Source organism: Lithobates pipiens, unplaced genomic scaffold (genome assembly GCF_037356315.1).
Source record: "Lithobates pipiens isolate NorthernLeopardFrog02 unplaced genomic scaffold, aLitPip1_a1.2 Scaffold_18, whole genome shotgun sequence".
Classification (NCBI taxonomy): domain Eukaryota; kingdom Metazoa; phylum Chordata; class Amphibia; order Anura; family Ranidae; genus Lithobates; species Lithobates pipiens.
Window position 1 is genome coordinate 555,391,878 of NW_027507758.1, and position 22,976 is coordinate 555,414,853.

Below are 22,976 nucleotides of genomic sequence, written 5' to 3' on the forward strand. Positions count from 1 at the left end.
ACAACTTTGTCCGACCGTGTGTATGCAACAGTTTCGGACAAAATCCGTCAGACAAAATCCATCGGACAAAATCCGTCAGACAAAATCCATCGGACAAAATCCGTCAGACAAAATCCATCGGACAAAATCCGTCAGACAAAATCCGTCAGACAAAATCCATCGGACAAAATCCATCGGACAAAATCCGTCGGACAAAATCCAACGGATTTGGTTGTCAGAATGTCCGACCGTGTGTACAAGGGCTCAGAGTTTCAATTTTCTGTTTCCAATGCTGAGCACTGTGGGTTCTCCTGCTGACCCCTATGTCACTACTGTGTCCTATAGTCTTCCTGTGATTTATTATTTTGGGACATTGTCATTTTAATCATCAAGGAACCATTAGTGGAAAAAAATCCACACATTTTGGTGAATAATCATACTGCAAAGTGGACCACAGGGGGATCAGACCAATGAAAACGTTGACTCTCTTCCAGTGGAGATGGTTTTGACATTCAAATTCACATGCAAATGTTTGTATACAGTTGTATTTTAAGCCTAAATGTAAAGAAAGAAGGAATAAAGAAAGCACGATACAACCCATCACCGTCACACTCAGAGCCTTACTGTGTTTGACATAGAATTAGCACTGATTTGCATCCAATAAATAATAAAATAAGTGTGGTGTCACTGTGATGCCTTCCGTACTCTCCGCTCTGTAGAGATGTATTGAGATAATTGTGTCAATCCATACTAAGACATCCAAATCCTCATACATGGAACACGGACCATACAAAAAGGTAAGATCTAAAAAGGGGTCCCATCTTGGCTTTATTATGAAGATGCAGATGCCTATAAGATATATACATATTTAAAGGAAACCTGTACTGCGAAAATAGGCCATCATTGCTGAACTTTTCTTTAGAAAATGCCAGATGCAGAAGTGATATTGGAATCCAAAGGCTTTGAGTTTATTTAAACCCAAGAATAAAAAGGTAACATAATGCGTCCTAGATGTGATGGGGCAGCATTGTGGCTTAATGGTTAGTACTTATCCTTTGTAGCATTGGGCTCCTTAGCTTGAATGTCAGCTAGGATACTATCTGTGCATGCATTGGTTTTCACACTCCATATACATACTGGTAGTTAAATTGACCCTAACATATGTGTACAAATTGGCTATGCTCGTGTGTTATCACATTTTGCACACTAATCCCAAGCCTGTGCAAATGGGGAGGATTGATGAAAGACCTGCTGATTTGCAACTACTCACAGTAGTTCTTTCTGCATAACAATGTCAATACCACATATCATCTTGTGCTCTTTGGCTGGCATGATTTAGATCCGCTGACCACTTGAGGGACAGCTTCATGTTAGTCTATTACTACTCTGGTTCTCCAGCTATCCTGGTGCCAGGATAAATCTTGGAAAAATCCTTGCCTTTCCCCAAAGGGGAAGCTGCGTGATATTTCCTTGACATTTTCCCAGAAGGACTCTCCTTTCCCACTGAAGTGATACAACTTCTCATCTTGGGGTGCTCCCTAGTTACCAACAAACCATCTAATGGGTTTAGCACATGTCTTCTATTCTTCATCTTCATTACATGGAAGGTATTAGTACATGGATTAGTAGTTTAAGTACTTGCTTACTGGGCACTTTCAACCCCTTCCTGACCAGGCTAATTTTCAGCTTTCAGTGCTGTCACAATTTTAATGGCAATTGCGTGGTCATGCAGCACTGTACCCAAATTACATTTTTTTTATTTATTTTTAGACAGATAGGGCTTTCTTTTGATGGTATTATTGTTTTCTAAACAAACCAAAATTTTTAAAAAACAAAAACCTTTTTTATTAGTTTTTGTTATAAAATTTTGCAAATAAGTAATTTTTCTTTTTCACTGATGGGAACTGATAAGGCAGCACTAATGACACTGATAAGCTGCACTGATGGGCGATGATGAGGAGGCACTGATGGGCACTGATATGCTGCAGTGATGGACACTAATAAGCTGCACTGATGGGCACTGATTGGCACTGATGGGGCAGCACTGATAATTAGGGCACTGATGGTCAGTGCCCTGATTATCAGTGTAAATGTGTGCTGTCACAGGATTGTCGGTTATCAGCTTTCCTCACTCAGTGACAGCGTTGAGGAAAGGAAATACCGATAACCAGCATTTGTTTACATGGGATCAGCTGTGGTTGGACACAGGTCATGGGGGGCAATAGATTCCCTCCCAGAACTGGGAGTGGTTAAAAAAATAAGGGTACATTACTTGTGCCTTAAAGCAGGAGTCCGCCGGGAGTTCCGCCTTTGTTATTTTTTTTTTAAAAGCCAGCAGCTACAAATACAGCAGCTGCTGACTTTTAAAATAAGGACACTTATCTTGATCGTCTCTCGGGTGCTGCCGCCGCCATCTTGGGTATGGGAATCAGGAAGTGGAGCCTTTCGGCTTCATTTCCCGGTTCCCTACTGCGCATGCGCGAGTCGCGCTGCGCAATAAGGATGGACCCGCTGCCTCTGGGATCTGTGTGTTTCCCAGCAGGCAGCGGGGGACTTTCGGAAAGGGGCGTAGATCTACGCCCCTTTCCGCAGAGAGCTATCCCCGAAGTGGGTGCAGATATCTGTACTGTACAGGTACCTGTACCCCCCTCCCCCCTGAAAGGTGCCAATTGTGGCGCCGGAGGGGGGGAGGATTCCAATGAGCGGAAGGTCCACTTTAGGATGGACCTCCGCTTTAAGTTTAGCTCACATACAGCAACAAGGACACAGCATTTTCGCAAGATAAACAGGTATTTTCTGTACTTGCTGAAAATGTGGAAAAAAATAAAACTCATGCAGCCACCACATGTAAGGACTGGTAAGCTGCAGTATACAGATTTACATTTGTGTTCTTGGGTTTGGATATGCTTTATTATGTGTAATATGACTCTTAGTGCACTCAGGATTTTACAAAGCTCTGATATGTGTATTTAGATTGGACTGCAAAATCTTTTTTACATGATTCTTTGCTGAGAATCTGCTTTTCCTACCTTTGAAAGACCAATAAGATCCTATAAAATGTGCAGTCAGAAGTATCCATTTCAAACATCTCCATTGCTCCAGCAATTGGTATTCCCAAAACACTGAAAAAAGGTGACCTAACAGCTATTGTTATTTATGTATGTCCGGTTCCAAATGATGGAATTACATCATAGACTCTTGAGCCTCAGTGTGCTCTAATACATCATCCTGGGTCACAGGTTTCGCAAGGGGGCTTGTGATTGCCTGGTTATTGGCACTAGATTGTACAAATCCCGACCTCGCTTCTATTTGAATAGAACAACAACCCACCTGCTTGTAGATGAAAGCCTTCACTATATTGTGCTCAACTCCTGGCTAATGGTCCATTAATGGCATTCCTGTCCTTAGGCCTTAATATTAAAGAATAAAGGAATGCCCACACAAGTAATGAATTTTCCACACTGTACTGGAACTTCTCAAAGATGACCGTGACATCTAACATCACATTGACATACTGATAGAACTCTTTGGTGTGGAATGCCATATACAGGAGCTTACGTCCTGTAGCACACATTTGGGTACAGAACACGAGCACAAATCTTTTAATAAATCTCCCCTTTCAATCTCTTCTCTCCTTGAACTATCCACACTATCCCCGCCCATATCCGCACTATCCCCGCCCATATCCGCGATCACCATAGACAGCAAATGGACAAGATAACAAAAAAAAAGGTAATGCTGAAAAAAAACAAAAAACTTTCAGTTTTTGAAGGATGACATGTATTTAATCAGCTTGAGATATTATATTAAAATCGGGTGGCGCTCTGCTTTAATGTCTAATGGCTTATGTCACTGAGGTTCGCAAGGTGCTTTTTTTTTTTGTATATCAGTCTCTCTCTCTGTCCCATGCTATAGTTGTCCCCAGCCGGATACACTCGCAGATGTTGCATGTGTTCCTAGGTGTACTAGTACTCACATCAAAGGTTCTTTGCATCCATGATCCCACTCACAATCCTCTTAAGACTTAAAGGATTCAGGGTGCCTAAAGCTGGTCCTTCTGAATGTTGAACTACCTGGCCCAGTTAAGGGCCTTTCGCCATACCATTTGCATACTTGCCAACACAATGGCTATGGGGTGTTTGGCTCCCATGTCTCAACTCTCTAGGCCCCTCCCCTCCTGACATTTATATGTGATCTTACTCCAGGAAGGTTTCCTATTAAGGGGACTAACACCTAATTGCATAATCCCCTCTACCACACCAGAAAAAGTGGATAACCAGCCTTGTTAGAAGAAAGATAAACACTGACTAAAATAGTTGGGCTTACAGTATATGAAGTTTCTGGACATCCCCTTTAAAAGTCAGCCTTTATTGTTGCACAATCAGCCTCATTGTCAAAAACATGTGAGTGTGTTTGGTTACATAGTTAGTCTGGGTGAAAAAAAACACAAGTCCATTTAGCTCAACCAATAAAAGAGGGAGGATCCCCCTCCCAAAAAATCATACAATCTTATATACACAATTCTATGTCCACAGTTGATCCAGAGGAAGGCAAAAAGCAGGGGAAGAAACTCCTTCCTGATCCTCCTTTACAAGTGTGATGTGGGGGGGCAGTAAAAAACGCACAGCCAAGCTGCATTTTTACCACCTCGAAACCACTCCCCTTTGAGAACCTTTCACCCAAGCTTTGCAATTGGGTCTGCCTGTCAGTTTTTCATGCGGACTTGATTGAAATCTCCATGTAGGTCTACAGGAGTCCAGATATGAATTGACTTGTGTGCATTTAGATTCGCCTACCTCCGTGCCCCTTCAGGTGAAAAAAAAAAGAAAAAAGTAAAAGAACATCCTTTTCCATTTTTTCAGACAGATCAGAGGTAGCCTGATGTAACCGAACACAAGTCCGTGATGTATGTGGACACAAACTAAACAGGCACGGATGTAAAGCTTTCTGGTGGTATAGCTAAGGTGGGTTCAGACTACGAGCTGAAAACACCTGAACTCATCCCTGCTTATTAGTTGTTGTCAAAAAAGTTCTAAAATAAGACATCTCTGCTGTTTTATAATAGTGTAAAAAATTTAGAATAGTAATGGTTATTAAAGGTTCACTTTTTGGAACATGTTACATGTTCCAGCTCCTGCCACCATTCCTCCAGATCCCAGTGACAGTGTGGGGTTAGGGGTGGATCCAGGGGTGGGGTTGTGGGCAGGGTCAAGGGAGGCCCCATCAGGTAGGCTGTATTGGTTCCCATGATTTCTAACAGCTGCCCTGCCTATCGGGCATAGCCAGGTTCATACCTAATACAATAGACAAACAAAAACACTTGACTAAAACAACATTAAAAAAAAGTACACTCGGACCACGTGGACGGGCATCTCACAGGGATTATTTTACATCAGTCAGGGCTTTAAGATTATACGGGAATAATAAGGCACACATTTTCCTGGAGCTTAAGCACCTAGTTGGGTATCTATAACAAATACAGGAAATACCACACAAATAAGCAGAGTAACCACACATTTGTATTTCTGGCTAATCATCAGTAGAATCTGAATTTGTGGCTGGGAAATCAACCCAATTGTCCCAAACTTTGTGAAACTTCCTTGCACAACCCCGAGATAGGTAAATAGCTTTATATAGCGGCAAGGCTAAATTGACTAAACACTTCCAGAAATAAATGGGTGGTGCTGAGGAGGACTTCCACCTCAATACAATGGCCTTGCATGCATAATAAAGTAATAGCCCCAAAAGAGTTCTGGCTGCCCTACAAGGAGCTAAAGAATCAACTAGTACTACAATACACACTTCCACAGTCAGTGGGATCTGAATAGTAGTGATAGACAAAATAAATTAAATTACATCACTCCAGAAATTATGGATCTGAGAGCAGTGCCAAAAAATGTGGATGAAGCCAGCTGAGGATGAAGAACACCTCCAGCAGGAGGCCAAATACCCATGGATATATCTTGTGCAAACGCTCTGGGGTGAAATAGACTCTGTAAATAATTTTAAACTGAACCAGTCTATCTTTAGTGGAAGCCAGTTCCAAAAAAGAGCATTCCCATGTCTCCTCCCAATCCTCTGTATTTAGTCCAGGGAAGTCTTCCAACCACTTGGCCCTGAGGGATTCAAGCACCATGTGCAGGCTTACCTGTAGGTAAAAGTGGTCTGTAAGGGTTTACAACCACTCTAAGCTTATGATCTACCAGAACACCCAGATCCTTCTCCACCATTGATTCCCCAGTTGTACTTCCCCTAGTATGTATGATGCATGCATTGTCTTAGCCCCCAAGTGCATAACTTTGCATTTATCAACATTAAATCTCATTTACCACACAGTTTCCCAATTAAACAGTGCATTGAGGTTGGTTTGTAAGTTGGAGACGTCCTGTAAAAATGTTATTCCACTGCATAGCTCTGTGGCATCTGCAAAGACTGAAATTGTACTTTTAATCCCAGACCCAATATCGTTTATAAATATTTTAAAAAGTAATTTGTACTTTTAAATGGTTGGTTAATTTGAGGTTTTTACAATTATAAATTTCACCTGTACTTTAGGATGGGAGCCAATGTTGATGTGATATTCCTGTATTTGCTGATGTCCTTATCCTGCTATCTGCATTCTTCTGTAACCAATGGCCAGGTAAGGGAGACATAGTAGACATGATAAATATATTAAATACATACCAGGATTAGGTCAAGTAGCTGGGCGTTAAGTGTTGGGGGGTGAGCTTTATGTAGGGTAGTGGTTCTCAACCACGAGACCATAGCCCACTGCAGCCCCCTCCATATGCAACACCATACAGAACCTTCCAGTATTTCATTACATATTTTGCATTCCATATTTTTATTGTGTAAGTATATATATTTTTTTCACTGTTAGGGCATGGGAGATTTAGGAAGAACTTACTGGGCCTTGGTCTCAAAATGGTTGAGAGGTTGAGAACCACTATTATAGGGGATAACTTGTTATTGCTGTTACAGGAGCTGCAGGTTTTTTACATGCTCTTTGTGCTGGAAGCCAAGCATTAAAAACAATGTGCTATATGTATTATGCACTATGTTTCACAAATGTGTCACTGAGATCCATTCACACAATACATTTCTGATTATTATTTTAAAGGACATGGAATATTCTGAAACTTAAACTTTATGATGATTGCACCATCTTGCAAGTGGGTGGTTGGGGGGCAGCAAAATTGCGGCATGACCGCCTGCTTTTCCTGCCTTGGCCGCCTGTGTGACCAAGCCCTTACTACCCATGTTGGCATGTATCTTGCTATCTAAGCAATGAAGCTTGGATGCCAAGCCAGAAACACTGTAGGATACAATTTTTGTCATAAGAAGAGCACCCGTATCCTCACACTGGGCACCTGCCATGGAGTAAACAGAAAAACCTACCCTCCCTTATGTGACACATCATATGATCACAGGACCATAACACATGGCAAAAGGAGAGTTTTCTGGCGGAAGTGCTTAGATAGCAAGCAGCCAACTTGAGGATGCTCTGGTGGGCCACTGAACTGGTGGACCCAAGAAAGCTGCCTCTTTTGCTTTTAATGCTAATGGGGCCCTGGGGCCCCAGAGGTAGGCAGGTCATTAATAGCATCCATCATGATTTTTTTATAACACATTTAATACATCTAGACAGGCTCTTTATTAGTCAGAATTTAGGTTGGGAACCATTCAAAAAAAAATGGGCTGCAGTAATGCAGCATACCTCAACACACAACAAGGCATTTGTGTTTTTATTGCACAGCATAGTGTGCAAAGCAGTCACTTTTAGGCCCATGTGAGTACTGAATTGTGTTCACAACACTTTTTATACCCTTGGAAGGATCACTTATCAGTTATTCAAGTAAGGTGATCCATATCGGTTTTGGGCCTAAGGGTAAGAATTATTTATATTTTATTATATTATTAACACACAATTTTAGTCATAAAACCATATAGAATATTTACTATCGATATGGATAAATTTACATTTTGCAGTACATCTGGGGCTAATGTAGTGAGTTTTAAATCGGTAATTGTATGCATTTCTTTTTATACCAGGAAAATGAATTACATGATCCGAGAGTCAGAAGGCATCTACCAAGTAAGTATATATGAGCTCAGCTATAACTAGTATGGGGTTGTAAACTTTAAAGTGATTCTAAACCTTATTTTTTTTTTCAAATAATAAACATGTTATACTCACCTGCTGTATGCAAAGGAGTCCCCCGCCGGCACTCCTGGCTCATCCTATTTGGCAAGTGCCACCACTGGAAACCCCTAGGGGAGTGCTCCATCGGGCACAAACTCAAGCCGCTTTGTCCATAGACATAGACAGTGGGGCTCAGCCCTGCCCCCTGCTCCCCCATCACAGGATTTGATTAATCCTATGGCACAGAAGATTTTTTTACTTTAGAGAATGTTTTACTGTAAAAGAAAAAACCTTACGACTTTAGAACCACTAGTATTTTTACTGAGCACAGGCTCTTATCAAAGTTATCAAAGTAGATGTAAGCTCAGTCACATTGTATAACCTTCAACATGTAAATATCATTATAACCTTTTTACATTTGCAGCTTTCATTAAAATAACACTTGATGATCATGCCATGATCATCCTTGTTGGGGCATGGAGTCTACAAGCGACCAGGCCAACACATATGGCCCATCACAGAGTTCACAAATTTCACACACATTCGGTCTCTACAAAGTAACAATACTACAGTTTAATCTCTGGTTCTGTACAGAGGAGACTGAGGAAATGCTTCCTCATGCCTACAGCAGACTGATCACAATATCTCAGCCTAGGCAAAGTCACTTGAGTGTGGACCGTCAGGACCGCTTTGTTCTACAATACACCTTTTTTTCTTTTCAAATCATATTGTTAATACATTGCGTGAGGGCCGGTGGCAGATATTTATTCATGCAAATGAAGCAAGGTCCCAGGGTCCAAGAGGCATAATGGTGACCTCAAGGGTTAGGGAGAGCTCACATCCTTCCTTGTAAAGTGGGTTACCAGACATGGTGGGTGTGATGCAAGAAGAATGATGGGAGACAGTCACTTTTTGAATGCAAACAAGATATTCATTGTCTCTTAACAGAACTGGGAGAGAGCAGGTTAGGGCCAGGACACCCTTGAGTAGATGCAATGATAATTGGCAGACTCTGAGACTAGCCAGGACAATTACTACCTGGCAAACTACATTTGTTAGCAGCCCTGCCTAAACACCAGGGTGCTACACAAACATGTAAAGTTAAAAGGTACTCCTTCCCACTGTTTGTTTGATTTGAAGATCATTTTATTGGTCAGGATCAATTTAATGCTAAAGGAAGTATGTCAAAGGAAAATACATGTGAACAAAAATAAATAATTATTTTTTCGCAGTTAGCTGGAGTGCGTTTCAGTACACGTACTACACGGACATCCTTATCGAAGGCTATGGAAGCAGTCTTACTGAGCTGTACTTAACAAACACATCATTATTACCATACGCACTGCTCATGAACTCCTCAACCTATGTCAGCGTGGTGCAAATAGAAATTACTACAGGTAAGATTCATGGGCAAGAGCTGGAAAGGATGATTTATACCCACCTGCATGTCCCCAACCTTCCTAATGCTTTCTTCTGACCGGTAGGGTCATACACAACCCAGTGTGGGAACATTTTTCCTTTATTAATAGAGTTATAAAAAAAGGTTGTGCCAAGAATGGAAAATATATTGAGAATTGAAAACACCACAATTACAAGCAATCATAATGCAAATGTTATGGAAACGGGCGAACATGAACAGAATCCTGTGAATTCGTGATAATAGGGACGCTCCTGTGAACAATATTTAATTCATATAGTTATTAAAGTGTAATCTCCTACAATACCACCAACATCAATAATAAAGCCAATAATGCGTGCATATATAACAAATAACAATTGCAACAAAAACAAAAATTTATTATATAGTCCCATTTAGATATTTAGGAAAAAAACATGTATCAAAAGTCCATGCAGGTGACTGTACACCACAAAGTAAAATTGTGATACACTCCAATTTATATAGTTTCCAGAATGCAGTAAAGTCTTCTGAAGATATTTAGAGATCCCTTCACCACAGATTTCAGCACACAGGCACCCAATAGTGATGGTAAAATAATCTCCTTACCAGATTGTAATGACTATTTTCATTAAAAAGATAGTCAGCTGCACTTATGCAGGTTTGTGCCTGCTCACATAGAATATTACATGGAATCTATAGATATCACTTCCTCCTCATAGGCTCAGACGGGGCATAAAGAAAGAGCCGACCGGGCACTGTGCAATGTAAGCAGCCTTTTGGCTTTATGTTTTAAATGACGTTTTAAATAAAGAGTATTACACTATGGCTATTTGTTTTGCTCTTTCTTTATGCCCCGTCTGAGTCTATGAGGAGGAAATTATATCTATAGATTCCATGTCATATTCTTTGTGAGCAGGCACAAACCTGCATAAGCGCAGCTGACTATCTTTTGCGTGTGCAGTGAAAACTCCATTTAAACCAAAGGCAACTGGAGCAAGTGGGCAGAGAATGGGAGCAGGGTGGTGTACCCATTCCATGGTGGTATGCATTAGCAACAGAGGAGGGGGAGCAGCTCTGCATCAATGCTCCGGGCACTGGATAAACCTCTACCAGCACTGCGTGAGACCCTATACTATTTCCCATTGGCCGACAATGCTGAACCTGCTGCAAAGTAATACTAATTAGTCTTAGCCTGCTTGTGTTCTCCTCTGAGACTACACAATACTACATAATTCTGCTTATCCCTGTCCCTCTTTGTCCCCCTTTACATACATACACTGAGTTCTTTCCCAGTATACAATTCTGCTGCCTTAAGACCCCTTTCACACTGGGGCGTTTTTCACTCACAGAATCTTCCATATTTTGAAAAGCAGAGTGTTAAAATGTATGACTGATATAGACCACATTTAAAGCAGTATTTTAATTGTGTTTTGTTGTAGAATGTAATGTTACTGGGAATGGTGCAGAGAAGATGTGTACTTGCAAGCCCGGATACAGCTGGAACATCACTATATGTTACACCTATCCTCCTTGTAGTAACTCCTCCAACTTCTGCTCCTGCCTGTTCATTCAAGATGATAATATTCCAGTTTGCGAGTCCCCAAAAAACATCTCAGACCAGAGGGGTAAGATTAAAAACTTCCATTTAAAAAAAATGCTTTATAAAGGTACTATATATATTTAGAATTGAGGGGGCTCTGCAACTGGCTTGGAACCTTTGCGACACCTCTTCCATTGAACGGATCTTCCAGTTAGTCAATACAACCTGCACTTGCTCAATGCAGTACAATGACTTGTTCCTATCTAGTAGATACTACGGACCATGGCAGCTATTAAAAATGTTTTAAAAAAAAAAGGTGATATCAGTCTAGAAAAAAAGGTGTTTCCAACACATATATTATTTAAAGCTTAAATAAAGCTTATTTAAAACTTCACAATCTCAATCAACATTGACTATTTTTAAGCCGTATGCTGCTAATATTAGTAAACAGATACAAAAGTATATTACATTTACTTGTTTTAAACTCTTCCTTTTTTTCACATTTCTTCAGTTACGTCCTGGTTTCCATGCCTAGGCAAACTATGTCATACATCCCAGGAGTCTTTAGGAGGGAAGGAGGGGCTTTCTCAACTAACTGGGGATGAAACAGAGGCGCCATTCTAAGTGCAATAGATCAAATGATTTTTTTAATATCAAATGTAAACACGGTACTCACAAAGGTACAGTCATAACAGGCATGTAATGCCGGACATCCGTGAAGCGAGTGGGATCCGTTGGCTGGATGGCTGTGTTGTCTGGGAACAGGCTGCACCGGTGGATACTGACACTTCCTGTTTCTGGAAAGCACGCTGAGAGCCACGAGGATGAGATCACTTCCGGAATGATTACCCAATAGGTTACGCGTTTTTGGAGCAGCACTCCTTCTTCTGGCCTGTCCTTTTTTCTCACAAATAGATCTTTCTTTTGGTGATATTTGATCAACTCTGCGATTTTTATTTTTTGCGCTATAAACAAAAAAAAGCAACAATTTAAATAAAACAAAAAATTTTTTTTTACTTTCTGCTCTAAAACATACCCAATAAAAAAAAAATATCAAATGTCTTCATCAATTTAGGCCAATATGTATTCTGCTGCCTATTTTTGGTACAAAAAATCCCAATAAGCATATTTTGATCGGTTTGCGCAAAAGTATCTACCATTTACTATGGGATATATTTTTGGAATTTTTATTTATGTATTTATTTTTTTACTAGTGACTTATAGCGGGACTGTAATATTGCGGCAAATTAGACAAATTAGACATCTAACACTTTTTGGTGACTAGTGACACTAATACAGTGATCAGTGCTACAAAATATGCACTGTCACTGTACTAATGGAACTGGCGAGGAAGGGGTTAACTTCAGGGGCAACCAAAGGGTTAATGTGTTCCTAGGGAGTGCTTTCTAACTGTGTGTGGGAGGTGCTCGTTTCCTGTGGGAAGGCAGAGGTCCGTGTTCCTGCTTAGCAGAAACACAAGATCACTGCCTTCCCTTGTCACAGAACAGCGATCTGCCTTGTTTACCTTCTGTCTGTGTCCTAAATGATCGGCGGGTCCCACATGCGTACCCCAGACCTGGAAGTGCAGAATCACGTACAGGTACACGATTCTACCCATAGCGGCTGCCCTGCCACAGTAAATGTACGTGGGGCGGTCGGCATCTGGTGAGGGGTTAACAATAGGATGCAGGGTCTTTTGTGAATCAAAGGATGGGCTTAAAAGCTATGGGACCATTGATTGTACGGTTGTACTTTATGTTGATGGTTAAGGTTTTATTTGATTGTATGAGAGGGTGGGTTGTCATTCTACAGAATGTTTTGTATAATGTACTGAATTTATATATATGTTGAAAGCTACAGACTTTGTGTACTTGTTTTGCTCTGGACCATGTATGTACTATTTCTTTCTATGCTCGATAAATACTTATTGTTTGAGAAAAAAAAATGAAAACCTCACGATTTTTTGAGAAATTGGGAAATTTTTGGGTACGTTCGATTTTTACCATCTAGCAAAAAGGTGCAATTTAAAATTTACAAATAGTTGTTATTTCTTAACTCCATACAGGTTAAGCTTTTATATTTACCCTGCTTCCCCAAAAATAAGACCTAGCGTGATTGTCGGTGATGGCTGCAATATAAGCCCTACCCCCCAAATAAGCCCTACCTTGTTTCCCCAAAAATAAGCCCTACCCTGAAAATAAGACCTACAAGGACTTTAACTAGGGCTTATTTGGGAGGTAGGGCTTATATTGCAGCCATCCCTGACAATCACGCTAGCTCTTATTTTCGGGGAAACATGGTAGTAGGGATTTAGCAGGAATTTTAAAAATTAGCTGTGTTTTTATCTGCTAATAATGGTTTTAATGTATTTTTTGCAAATATATTGGTTCGATAAACATTTGTGCAAATACCACGGGGTCTAAAAAATCAGTAGCACCTTCCTTTTATTCTAGAGATCATATGCTTTCAGAAAATATATGGTTTTGGGGGTCCTGATGGGTTTACTTCCTCTTTGATTCCCTGCAAAGGTAAAGCATAATGGGCTACTGTGCATCGCATAGTAGTCCATTATGTGTCACTTACCTGACACAGGAGCCAGCGAAGTCACCGCTGTCCCCTGTAGTTCCGAGCGTCCATCTTCTTGGTGGGTCTCCGTGGGTCTCGCTGCTCCGGCGCTTTGATTCGCCGGAGCAGCGATGACATCACTCCTGTGCATGCGCACAGGAGCCGACACTCGCGGCATATCGCCGCGATGTGCGACTTACCCAGTGCGCCTGCGCACCGCTGTCTACGGCGCATGCGCCGTAGACAGCGGTGGGCGTCTTCAGGTAAATATCTCCTAAACCGTATAGGTTTAGGAGATATTTCTTGGACCTACAGGTAAGCCATAATCTAGGCTTACCTGTAGGTCAAAGTGGTTTGTAAGGGTTTACGACCACTTTAACTCCATACAGGTTAAACTTTTATATTTAGTAGGCATTTAGCAGGAATTTTGTAAAATTTGCTCTGTTTTTATCTGCTAATAATGGTTTTAGTGTAATTTTTGGATCAATAAATATTTGTGCAAATACCGCAGGGTCTAAAAAATCAGTAGCACCTTCTTTTTATTCTAGAGGTCATATGCTTTCAGAAAATATATGACTTTGTGGGTCTTTCACAAATTCTGAAAGCTGTTAGGTGAAATATGAAAACCTTCTTTTCATTTTTTGAGTAATTTGGATATTTACACTTTTGCGTCTGTTTAATTTTCACCATTTTGAAAAAAGACACAATTTAAAAGTTATAAATATTTGTTATTTATTCACTCAATACAGGTTAAGCTTTTATATTTAGTAGGGATTTTATAAAATTTGCTACGTTTTTATCTGCTAATAATGGTTTTAGTGTTTTTTTTGCGAATATATTGGTTCGATAAACATTTGCGCAAATACCACAGGGTCTATAAAGTCAATAGCACCTTCTTTTTATTCTAAAGGTCATATGCTTTCAGAAAATATATGGTTTTGTGTGTCTTTCACAAATTCTGAAAGCTGTTAGATGAAATATGAAAACCTTCAGATTTTTTGAGCAATTTGAATATTTACACTTTTGCGTCTGTTTAATTTTCACCATTTTGCAAAAAGACGCAATTTAAAAGTTACAAATATTTGTTATTTATTCATTCAATACAGGTTAAGCTTTTATATTTAGTAGGGATTTTGTAAAATTTGCTGTGTTTTTATCTGCTAATAATGGTTTTAGTGTATTTTTTGCAAATATTTTGGTTTGATAAACATTTTCACAAATACCGCGGGGTCTAAAAAATCATAGCCCTTTCTTTTTATTCTACTTATCATGTGTTTTCAGAAAATATATGGTTTGGGAGGTCTTTTACAAATTCTGAAAGCTATAAGTAAAAAATAAAAAACAAAGGATAAATTGCAAAAATGGTACAAAATGGAGCACAGGGCCCAGCAGCGAAAGGCTTCTCATTACATCTCTGCACGTTACACAAATTCTAATAAAACCTACTTACAAAAGAGTGATGGGTTAACAATAGGATGCAGGGTTTTTTTCTGAATCAAAGGAAGGGCTTAGAAGGTATGTGAGATGATTTGATATATTTCTATTCTCATATACATTAAAAAATATATTTTTTCCCACTCTTTCCAGTTAGCCTTAAAGGATCCCTTACCACAAATGAAACATTTACATCAGATCTTCTAGATTCAAGTTCACCAAACTACAAAGCCAAGGAGTCCAATTTAACACTGGCTGTAAGTATCAACCTACATTTTGAGGAGGTAAATAAGGCAAAAACTCATAATAATTTTATTTAATAATTAATATATCAAAAGAATATTGTACTGTGGATAAACAGCCACATTTGAAATACACATATCGGAGTAGTCTTCCTTGCCAGACTTCCATTTCTGTCCATCCAGTCCAGGGGCTTTAAAGGCATTGCCTATGGAAAATATATGGTGCTAAAGTTTGTCACGGTTTCATAGGCAATTTTCGGTTGTGACATGTTGGATATCCATTTACTCAGTGCAACCTCATCTTTTATATTTTACCCCAAAAATTGGGTAACTTATTGTTTGTGTGCTATAAAATGAACAGGACTGTATTTTTTTTATTAAAATGTGTTTCCTAAATCATTAATATCATGTGACATAAAAAATTGGAACTACAACTATTTTATTTTCTAGGGTCTCTGCTTTCAGAAAATATATGTTTGGGGGTTTTATATAATCTTCAGGCCTAACGTGATTTTTCAAACATGTGTGCACAAAATGCAAAAACAGCTCTTGCAGTGAAAGGGTTAATAATGTTTTATATATAATATTAATTGGAGTTTTAAGTATCTTCCTGTAGTTTAGCTATAACCACATGCCTACCAGGGTAATTTTCAAATTTTTCACATACATGTTAAAATCTACTGGGCTTGCTAGACAGTTACTTAGAAACCCCAAACATGATATGGACTTTTCAATGAAAAATCTGAGCATGCTAACAATGGTTTCACTTTAAATTCTTAACTTTCCCTGACAAATAAACCTTAAATACATTAAACTTAATTTTTGTGGCAATAATTAAAGGGGTTGTAAACCCTATTTTTTTGTTTTTGTTTTTTTAAATAACAAGCATATCATACTTACCTCCACTGTGCAGTTCATTTTGCACAGAGTGACCCCTATCCTTGTCTTCTGGGGTCCCCCAACGGCGCTTGTGGCTCCTCGCAGCATCAGCTCTCCCTGGGGGTTAACATGCAGGCACACTCCCGAGTCCAACATTTGCGGCCAATGGCTGCGCTGCTATTAATCTATCCAATCAAGAGCCGAGAACCCCAACCAGAGAGGTAGAGCGTGTCTCCAGTGTGGGAATGAACAGGCTCAAGTAAGTAAAATGGGGGGGGGGGGACTGGGGGGCTGGTCAGTCACAGAAGTTTTTTCACCTTAATGCATCCTATGCAATAAAACACAAGAGTTTACAACCCCTTTAATAGCTAGCATAGCACTCAAAAAGCTCCTGCCCATTGTCTTATCTCTAGATCAGGGTTTCTTAACCATCGTTCCATGGAACCCTAGGGTTTCTCCAGAGGTTGCTAGGGGTTCCTTCAGCAATTAGTAATTTCTAAAATTAAATTAAATGAAATATAATCCCGAGCTAAAACGAATATATGTCTAGTGTGTATACAAACAATCAGTTACCGCTTGATAGCTGCTGCAAGCACGTAATAGTGATCCCACAACTATATAACACAATCAATCATTCATAATTTCTGCCTCTCAGATAAGTTCTCATTGACATAATTTTTCTTTTTAGCTGTCTGTAAGGGGGTATTTCTTTCCAATGGCCACAAATGTCAGGAACATTCTTCCCACTGACCATCACACTAATGTATTATAAGTTGAAGATATAGTAACTTTTAGTAGGGGTTTCCTGAGACTGGAACATTATTTTAAGGGTTCCTCTGTATCGAAAAAGGTTGAGAAAAGCTGCTCTAGATACAGTATCTGACAAAAGTGAGTACACCCCCTCACATTTTTGTAAATATTTTATTATATCTTTTGTTGTAACAACACTGAAGAAATGACACCTTGCTACAATGTAGTGAGTGTAAAGCTTGTATAACAATTTGTTGTTCCCTCAAAATAACTCAGCACACAGCCATTAATGTCTGAACCGATGGTAACAAAAGTGAGTAAACCCCTAAATGAAAATGTCCAAATTTGGTGTTATTGCATTCACTCTCTCATACTGGTCCCTGCAAGTTCAACATGGCACCTCATGGCAAAGAACTCTCTGAGGATCTGAAAAAAAGAACTGTTACTCTACATAAAGATGGCCTAGGCTATAAGAAGATTCTTAAGACCTTGAAACTGAGCTGCAGAATGGTGGCCAAGACCATACATCAGTTTAACAGGGCAAGTTCCACTCAAAACAGGCATTACCATGGTTGACCAAAGAAGTTGAATGCATGTGTTCAGCGTCATATCCAGAGGTTGTTTTTGGGAAATAGATGTATGAGTGCTGCCAGCATTGCTGCAGAGGTTGAAGGGGTGGGGGTCAGCCTGTCAGTGCTCAGACCATACTCTGCACACTGCATCAAATTGGGCTGCATGGCTGTCATCCCAGAAGGAAGCCTCTTCTAAAGATAATGCACAAGAAAGCCCACAGTTTTCTAAAGACAAGCAGACTAAGGACATGGATTACTGGACCAAGATAAACTTATTTGGTTCAGATGATGTCAAGTGTGTGTGGCGGCAGACAGGTGAAGAGTACAAAGACAAGTGTGTCTTGCCTACAGTCAAGCATGATGGTGGGAATGTCATGGTCTGGGGCTGCATGAGTGCTGCCGACACTGGGGAGCTACAGTTCATTGAGGGAACCATTAATGCCAACATGTACTGGGACATACTGAAGCAGAGCATGATCCCCTCCCTTGGAGACTGGGCCACAGGGCAGTATACCAAACACCTCCAAGACAACCACTGCCTTGCTAAAGAGGCTGAGGGTAAAGGTGATGGACTGGCCAAGCATGTCTTCAGACCTAAATCCTATTGAGCATCTGTGGGGCATCCTCAAAGGGAAGGTGGAGGAGTGCAAGGTCTTTAACATCCACCAGCTCTGTGATGTCCTCATGGAAGAGTGGAAGAGGACTCCAGTGGCAACCTGTGAAGCTCTGGTGATCTCCATTCCCAAGAGGGTTAAGGCAGTGCTGGAAAATAATGGTGGCCACACAAAATATTGACACTTTGGGCCCAATTTGGACATTTTCACTTAGGGGTGTACTCACTTTTCTTGCCAGTGGTTTAGACATTAATGGCTGTGTGTTGAGTTATTTTGAGAGGACAGCAGATTTATATTGTTTTACAAGATGTACACTCCCTACTTTACATTGTAGCAAAGTGTCATTTCTTCAGTGTTGTCACATGAAAAGATATAATAAAATATTTACAAATATGTGAGGGGTTTACTAACTTTTGTGAGATACTGTATTTGCAACTCTAATCCCAAAGATTACTGCCATACATATGTATGTATATATGTAATCCATTGCTGCAACATTCCTGCTCCTAACACACCTGAGCCAACCATTACTCCTCTTCTAACAGCCCAACCAAGTCGCTTTCTCTCACTTGAGAGCATTGTAAAATCATTCTTTTTCAAAATAGTGGTCCATTATTAAATGAAGAAAATAAAACATAAGACAAACAATTGTCTGAAAAGGAAAACGCAGCTAGGTTTTTGAAGGGAGTTGCCTTTATAAATATTAATTGTTGCATGTGTTCTTTTTATCAGCTTCTACATGCTTACACAAAGAATTGCAATCCATTGTCTGTGGCAGTACTTGGATTCAGGTAACAAACCATGTATTAAAAACTATTCTAATGCAAAAAAAAAAATTTGTAAAAATACATCTGCATGCTAAAGACATCTGTGCTTATATCAAGTCCAGGAAGTGTGATAGCCAGTTACAGGATGCTGCTGGCGGGTCCAGTTTCCTCCACGCAACTTTCATCCAGCAATGCCCTGGTATCTCAGTCTCTCTCCAGTGTCACATCGTCACAGCTATCAACATTAGGTAATCACTTCACACTCACTATATATATATATATATATATATATATATATATATATATATATATATATATATATATATATATATCATTTATTTCTTTTTTTTTTCATGTAAAGCTTTGCTTTTGCTCCTATTTTACTGTAATTGTTTACAGTTTAGTGCTCCCTAATAAACTTCTTGTTGCCTATTCGGTTCAAACTGCTTTTGTTTTTTAAATTATGTTTTAATTGTATTTTTGAGACCTTTAAAGGTTTTTAAGGTAACAACCATTCTAATTTCAACTTATTCAATTAAGCCAGGGGTTGGCAACCAATTGATCGCGATCTACTGGTCGACCGCAGGCAGGTGACAGATATATCAGTCTTGTCCCTGTCTTGCCGACCCCCAACTGGCAGAGCTGCGCAGCAAAGCGGAGATGTGCCATAGCTAATCCTAGCCAAAGGCATTCTGTGCCCCGCAACACGCCCTTTGCTTACGTGTGGCTGTGGGATGGGGACTGCCTCTGCCCCTATGACAGATGCAGGCTAGCTTAGCGTGTTCAGGCTCTTGTGCGAGCATGCCTGAGCTCCTTCCATGAGTGGCCTGTGCTTATCCCAGCTGGCCCTCCTCTTCAGTTCATTCAGCCACTTGTGGGTGACATCATGTAGAATGGACAAGAGAGAAGGATCGGCTGGGATAAGTACAGAACGGAGAACACAGAACAATGCAGTGTTGTGCCTTTCTGCCCCCCAGTGGTGTACTTTCTGGACCCCCTCACAGTGGTGTACCCTCCTGACCACCCCAGTGGTGTGCCATCTTGAACCCCCTGTACCATGTCTCCCTGACCCGCTGTACCATGCTCTTCTGACCCCCCCCCCCAGTGGTGTTCCCATCTGTCCCCCTGTACCATGTCCCCCTGACCCCCCTGTACTGTGCCCTCCTGACACCCCAGTGGTGTGCCTTCCAAACCCCCTGAACTGTGTCACTCTGACACTCCATACCATGCCCTCCTGAGCCCTTAGTACCATGTCCTGCTAACCCACCTGTGCAGTGCCCTGCTGACCCCCTGTTCTGCTCACCCCTGTCCACTGGTGTATACATCCTGCTGACCTCTGTACACTGCCCTGCATACTACTTACACCAGCCAGAACTCAGAGCAACCAGCAAGACCTAAAACTAATCAAACTTATAGGAGTCATTAAAGATGGATTTTAAGGCAGGCTAAGTTTATCATTATACAGTGACATTAGTTTTATTATATTTTTCTAAGTTTTCTCTGTGCTATCCTTATCCTTACTTTTTATTAGGGACTTGCTAGTTAACACCTTAAAAAAAAAATGGCACCGCACCCTGGTGATCTTTGATCTCTGCCATGTTGTCCAGGTAGATCTCTATCTCTAAAAGGTTGCCTACCCCTGAATTAAGCTTTGACGACAAAAAAAAACTGGAAGCTGATTGGTTTCTATGCAGAGCTGCACCAGATTTTGCACTCTCCAGGTTTAGTAAATTCAATTATTACTCAATTATGTTCCCTGCAAATACCTGCGTTAGTCTTTAAACTGATCCATCCGCTCACTCATCTTCTAGTATTTGACAGTTGAACAGCAAGGGTCAGAGTTTTGCATATAGTGAGGATGAGAGTAATCTGAATTTGGGAAGAAGTCAAGGCCACACCTACAAGTTATAGAACTCACTGGGTTGCATGGAGACACAGGAATCAGTTTAAAGTCCAACATAGATACTTGCAGGGATCACATGTACCTTGTGGTGTCTTGCGCTTCAGAACCTTTTTTTTTAGCTTTAGAAATATTTCAGGTCAGGTCAGTTTCTCTTTAATGCTCATCCCTTCTCTCACAAGGCCTAGCAGCCAACTTGGTGCTTACTCAGGAACAAAGTCTTTGCCACAGACGTTGTTGCAGAACATGTAGGGAAACTAAACTTGAAACACTTGTAGGATACCTGGATCTTTCAGCCTGCTTGGTGATATCCACAAGACCGGATTCTCTCAGTTACATCAGCCCTTCCAGGCTCTTGTTAAGAAAACCAATCCGTACGTGGTGTTCTTCTAAAGAGTCCTCCCCTGGAATTCTCGAAGTATACTGGGTCTCTCCCAAACTGGAGACGGCACCCAACCACCTCAGAATCCTCCTTTAGTTTCCTTGCCTTGGGCTAGCCAGCTCCAAGACATCAAAGTTGGGTGGATCCACACCCCAGGCCATGGCCTTCCTGGCGGCTGGTCAGGAGGACCAGGACCATGTAATTAGCACATCATACTGGACCGATGCTGAGGCCCAATTTAGATAATTACACCCAAACCAAAATGCAGTTTAGGCAACTTTAATTTTAGAAAAAAAACACATATTGCGTGCTCTTCAGGAGCCACGATACATGTATCTGATAACTATATTAAAGCCCAACTCTGAGCTCAGCATTACTCTTCAGAATTACTCCCCCTCCATTCCCCTCACCTTTTCCACCATCACCATCAGAGTAGGTTTTAAGACGTATCCTAATGTTTTCAAGCTTTCGTTGTTAGGCTATTAGAGAAGAAAAAATAGAAGGTAAAGCGAGAAAACATAAAAATAAACCTAACATATTGGCATGCTTTTACAATTTTCAGGAATAGTGACTATCGAGCCCGCACAATTGGAAGTGAAATTCGGTGACCCCATCCAGCTGGTCTGCCAGATAAATGAAACAATGCCATCGGTGAACTGGACACTCACTGTTAATAATGTCACCAGTACTTTGTTTCCTGGTGGAGAAAATGTGAAAGTGTCAACTCAGCAAATGTCCAGTTCAACTATCTCTGTCCTTACAATTGCTCATGCCAGTCAGTGGTGGAAAGGTCAGTATTATCGAATCCTAAAGTTCGAGCACACAAAGATTCTAAGGCAGTGTTATGGGAAAAGAGGCTGTGGAGTTTACAGCAATATGTAAATAAAGGGTATCTTAACCCTAACAACAAATATTGTAATACTGTATATTCTTACCAGTCCTTAGATGTAGTGGCTGCCTTAGCTTTTGTCTTTTAACCCTACAATTTATACACTTCCTATATCATGTCTAGATTTTTTTCTTCTCCATTATATCTATGGAGAGCCTTGGTTGTTAAAAAAAGTTGGACAAACATTTTTTTCATATCCAGAACATGGTGAATTGATGAGACGATTAATTTACATAATTTATGATCAATGAAGATAAGGCTCTTTGTTGTTTATTTTAAGATCCTTAGAAGTTACAAGGCCACTGCATCTCTGGCAAGATTAACTTGTATTCTCTGTACTTGCTGCTAAGGTTAATAGCCTGAAAAAAGAAAAACTGTCAAACAAAATGTATCAGCTCACTTACCAGCTAGCCTGCAACAAAACCAAATTGACACTGTCTAACAGTTCACATGAAAAATAGGGTTTAGATGCACACATTTGCAATCAAATGTGCTTGTCAATTTGGTTTTGTTGCAGGCTGGCTGGTAAGTGAGCTGATATTTTTTGTTTTTGATGCGCATTACCCTTCCATGTGCTCCTTGTTGCAAAGGCTAGTTATAGGTGAGGGTGGTCGCCAATTGTTTGTACAGTTGGTGATCTGGTGAGGGGATGTACTGGATACCTTCAGTTGCCATTGTACCCTTGCTGGGTGTCCCCGTCGAGTATCCCAGTCTTCCCCCACCTTTAAGGAGGGTTGGGCTCCCTTAAAGCAAACCTGCCCTTAATCTATCCACTGCTATATATGTGCTCCAATTTGGGAGACTCTCAGAATTATAGAGTTAGGACCACAGTACACTGGAGTGCCTTGACGTGGCCATTGCGGCTTACACATATGTTTGCAAATGTGTGAAACTACACTGCTTGTTTTTAACATGAACTAT

At 40.4% G+C, this 22,976-nt stretch overlaps 1 protein-coding gene across 1 annotated transcript in view; it reads left to right on the top strand.

Annotated features, from left to right (window-relative positions):
- Positions 1-684: 684 nt before the first annotated feature.
- The window catches only part of LOC143988965 (adhesion G-protein coupled receptor F3-like), a 60,538-nt gene continuing 38,246 nt past the window's right edge, over positions 685-22,976 (top strand). Inside the window, exons 1-9 of the mRNA XM_077488925.1 lie at positions 685-776; positions 6,535-6,619; positions 8,032-8,074; positions 9,355-9,519; positions 10,961-11,146; positions 15,214-15,317; positions 18,850-18,908; positions 19,002-19,132; positions 21,729-21,956. Coding sequence (XP_077345051.1) covers positions 6,536-6,619; positions 8,032-8,074; positions 9,355-9,519; positions 10,961-11,146; positions 15,214-15,317; positions 18,850-18,908; positions 19,002-19,132; positions 21,729-21,956 — 1,000 coding nt within the window. The 5' untranslated portion in view covers positions 685-776; position 6,535. The remainder of the gene's footprint in view (positions 777-6,534; positions 6,620-8,031; positions 8,075-9,354; positions 9,520-10,960; positions 11,147-15,213; positions 15,318-18,849; positions 18,909-19,001; positions 19,133-21,728; positions 21,957-22,976) is intronic.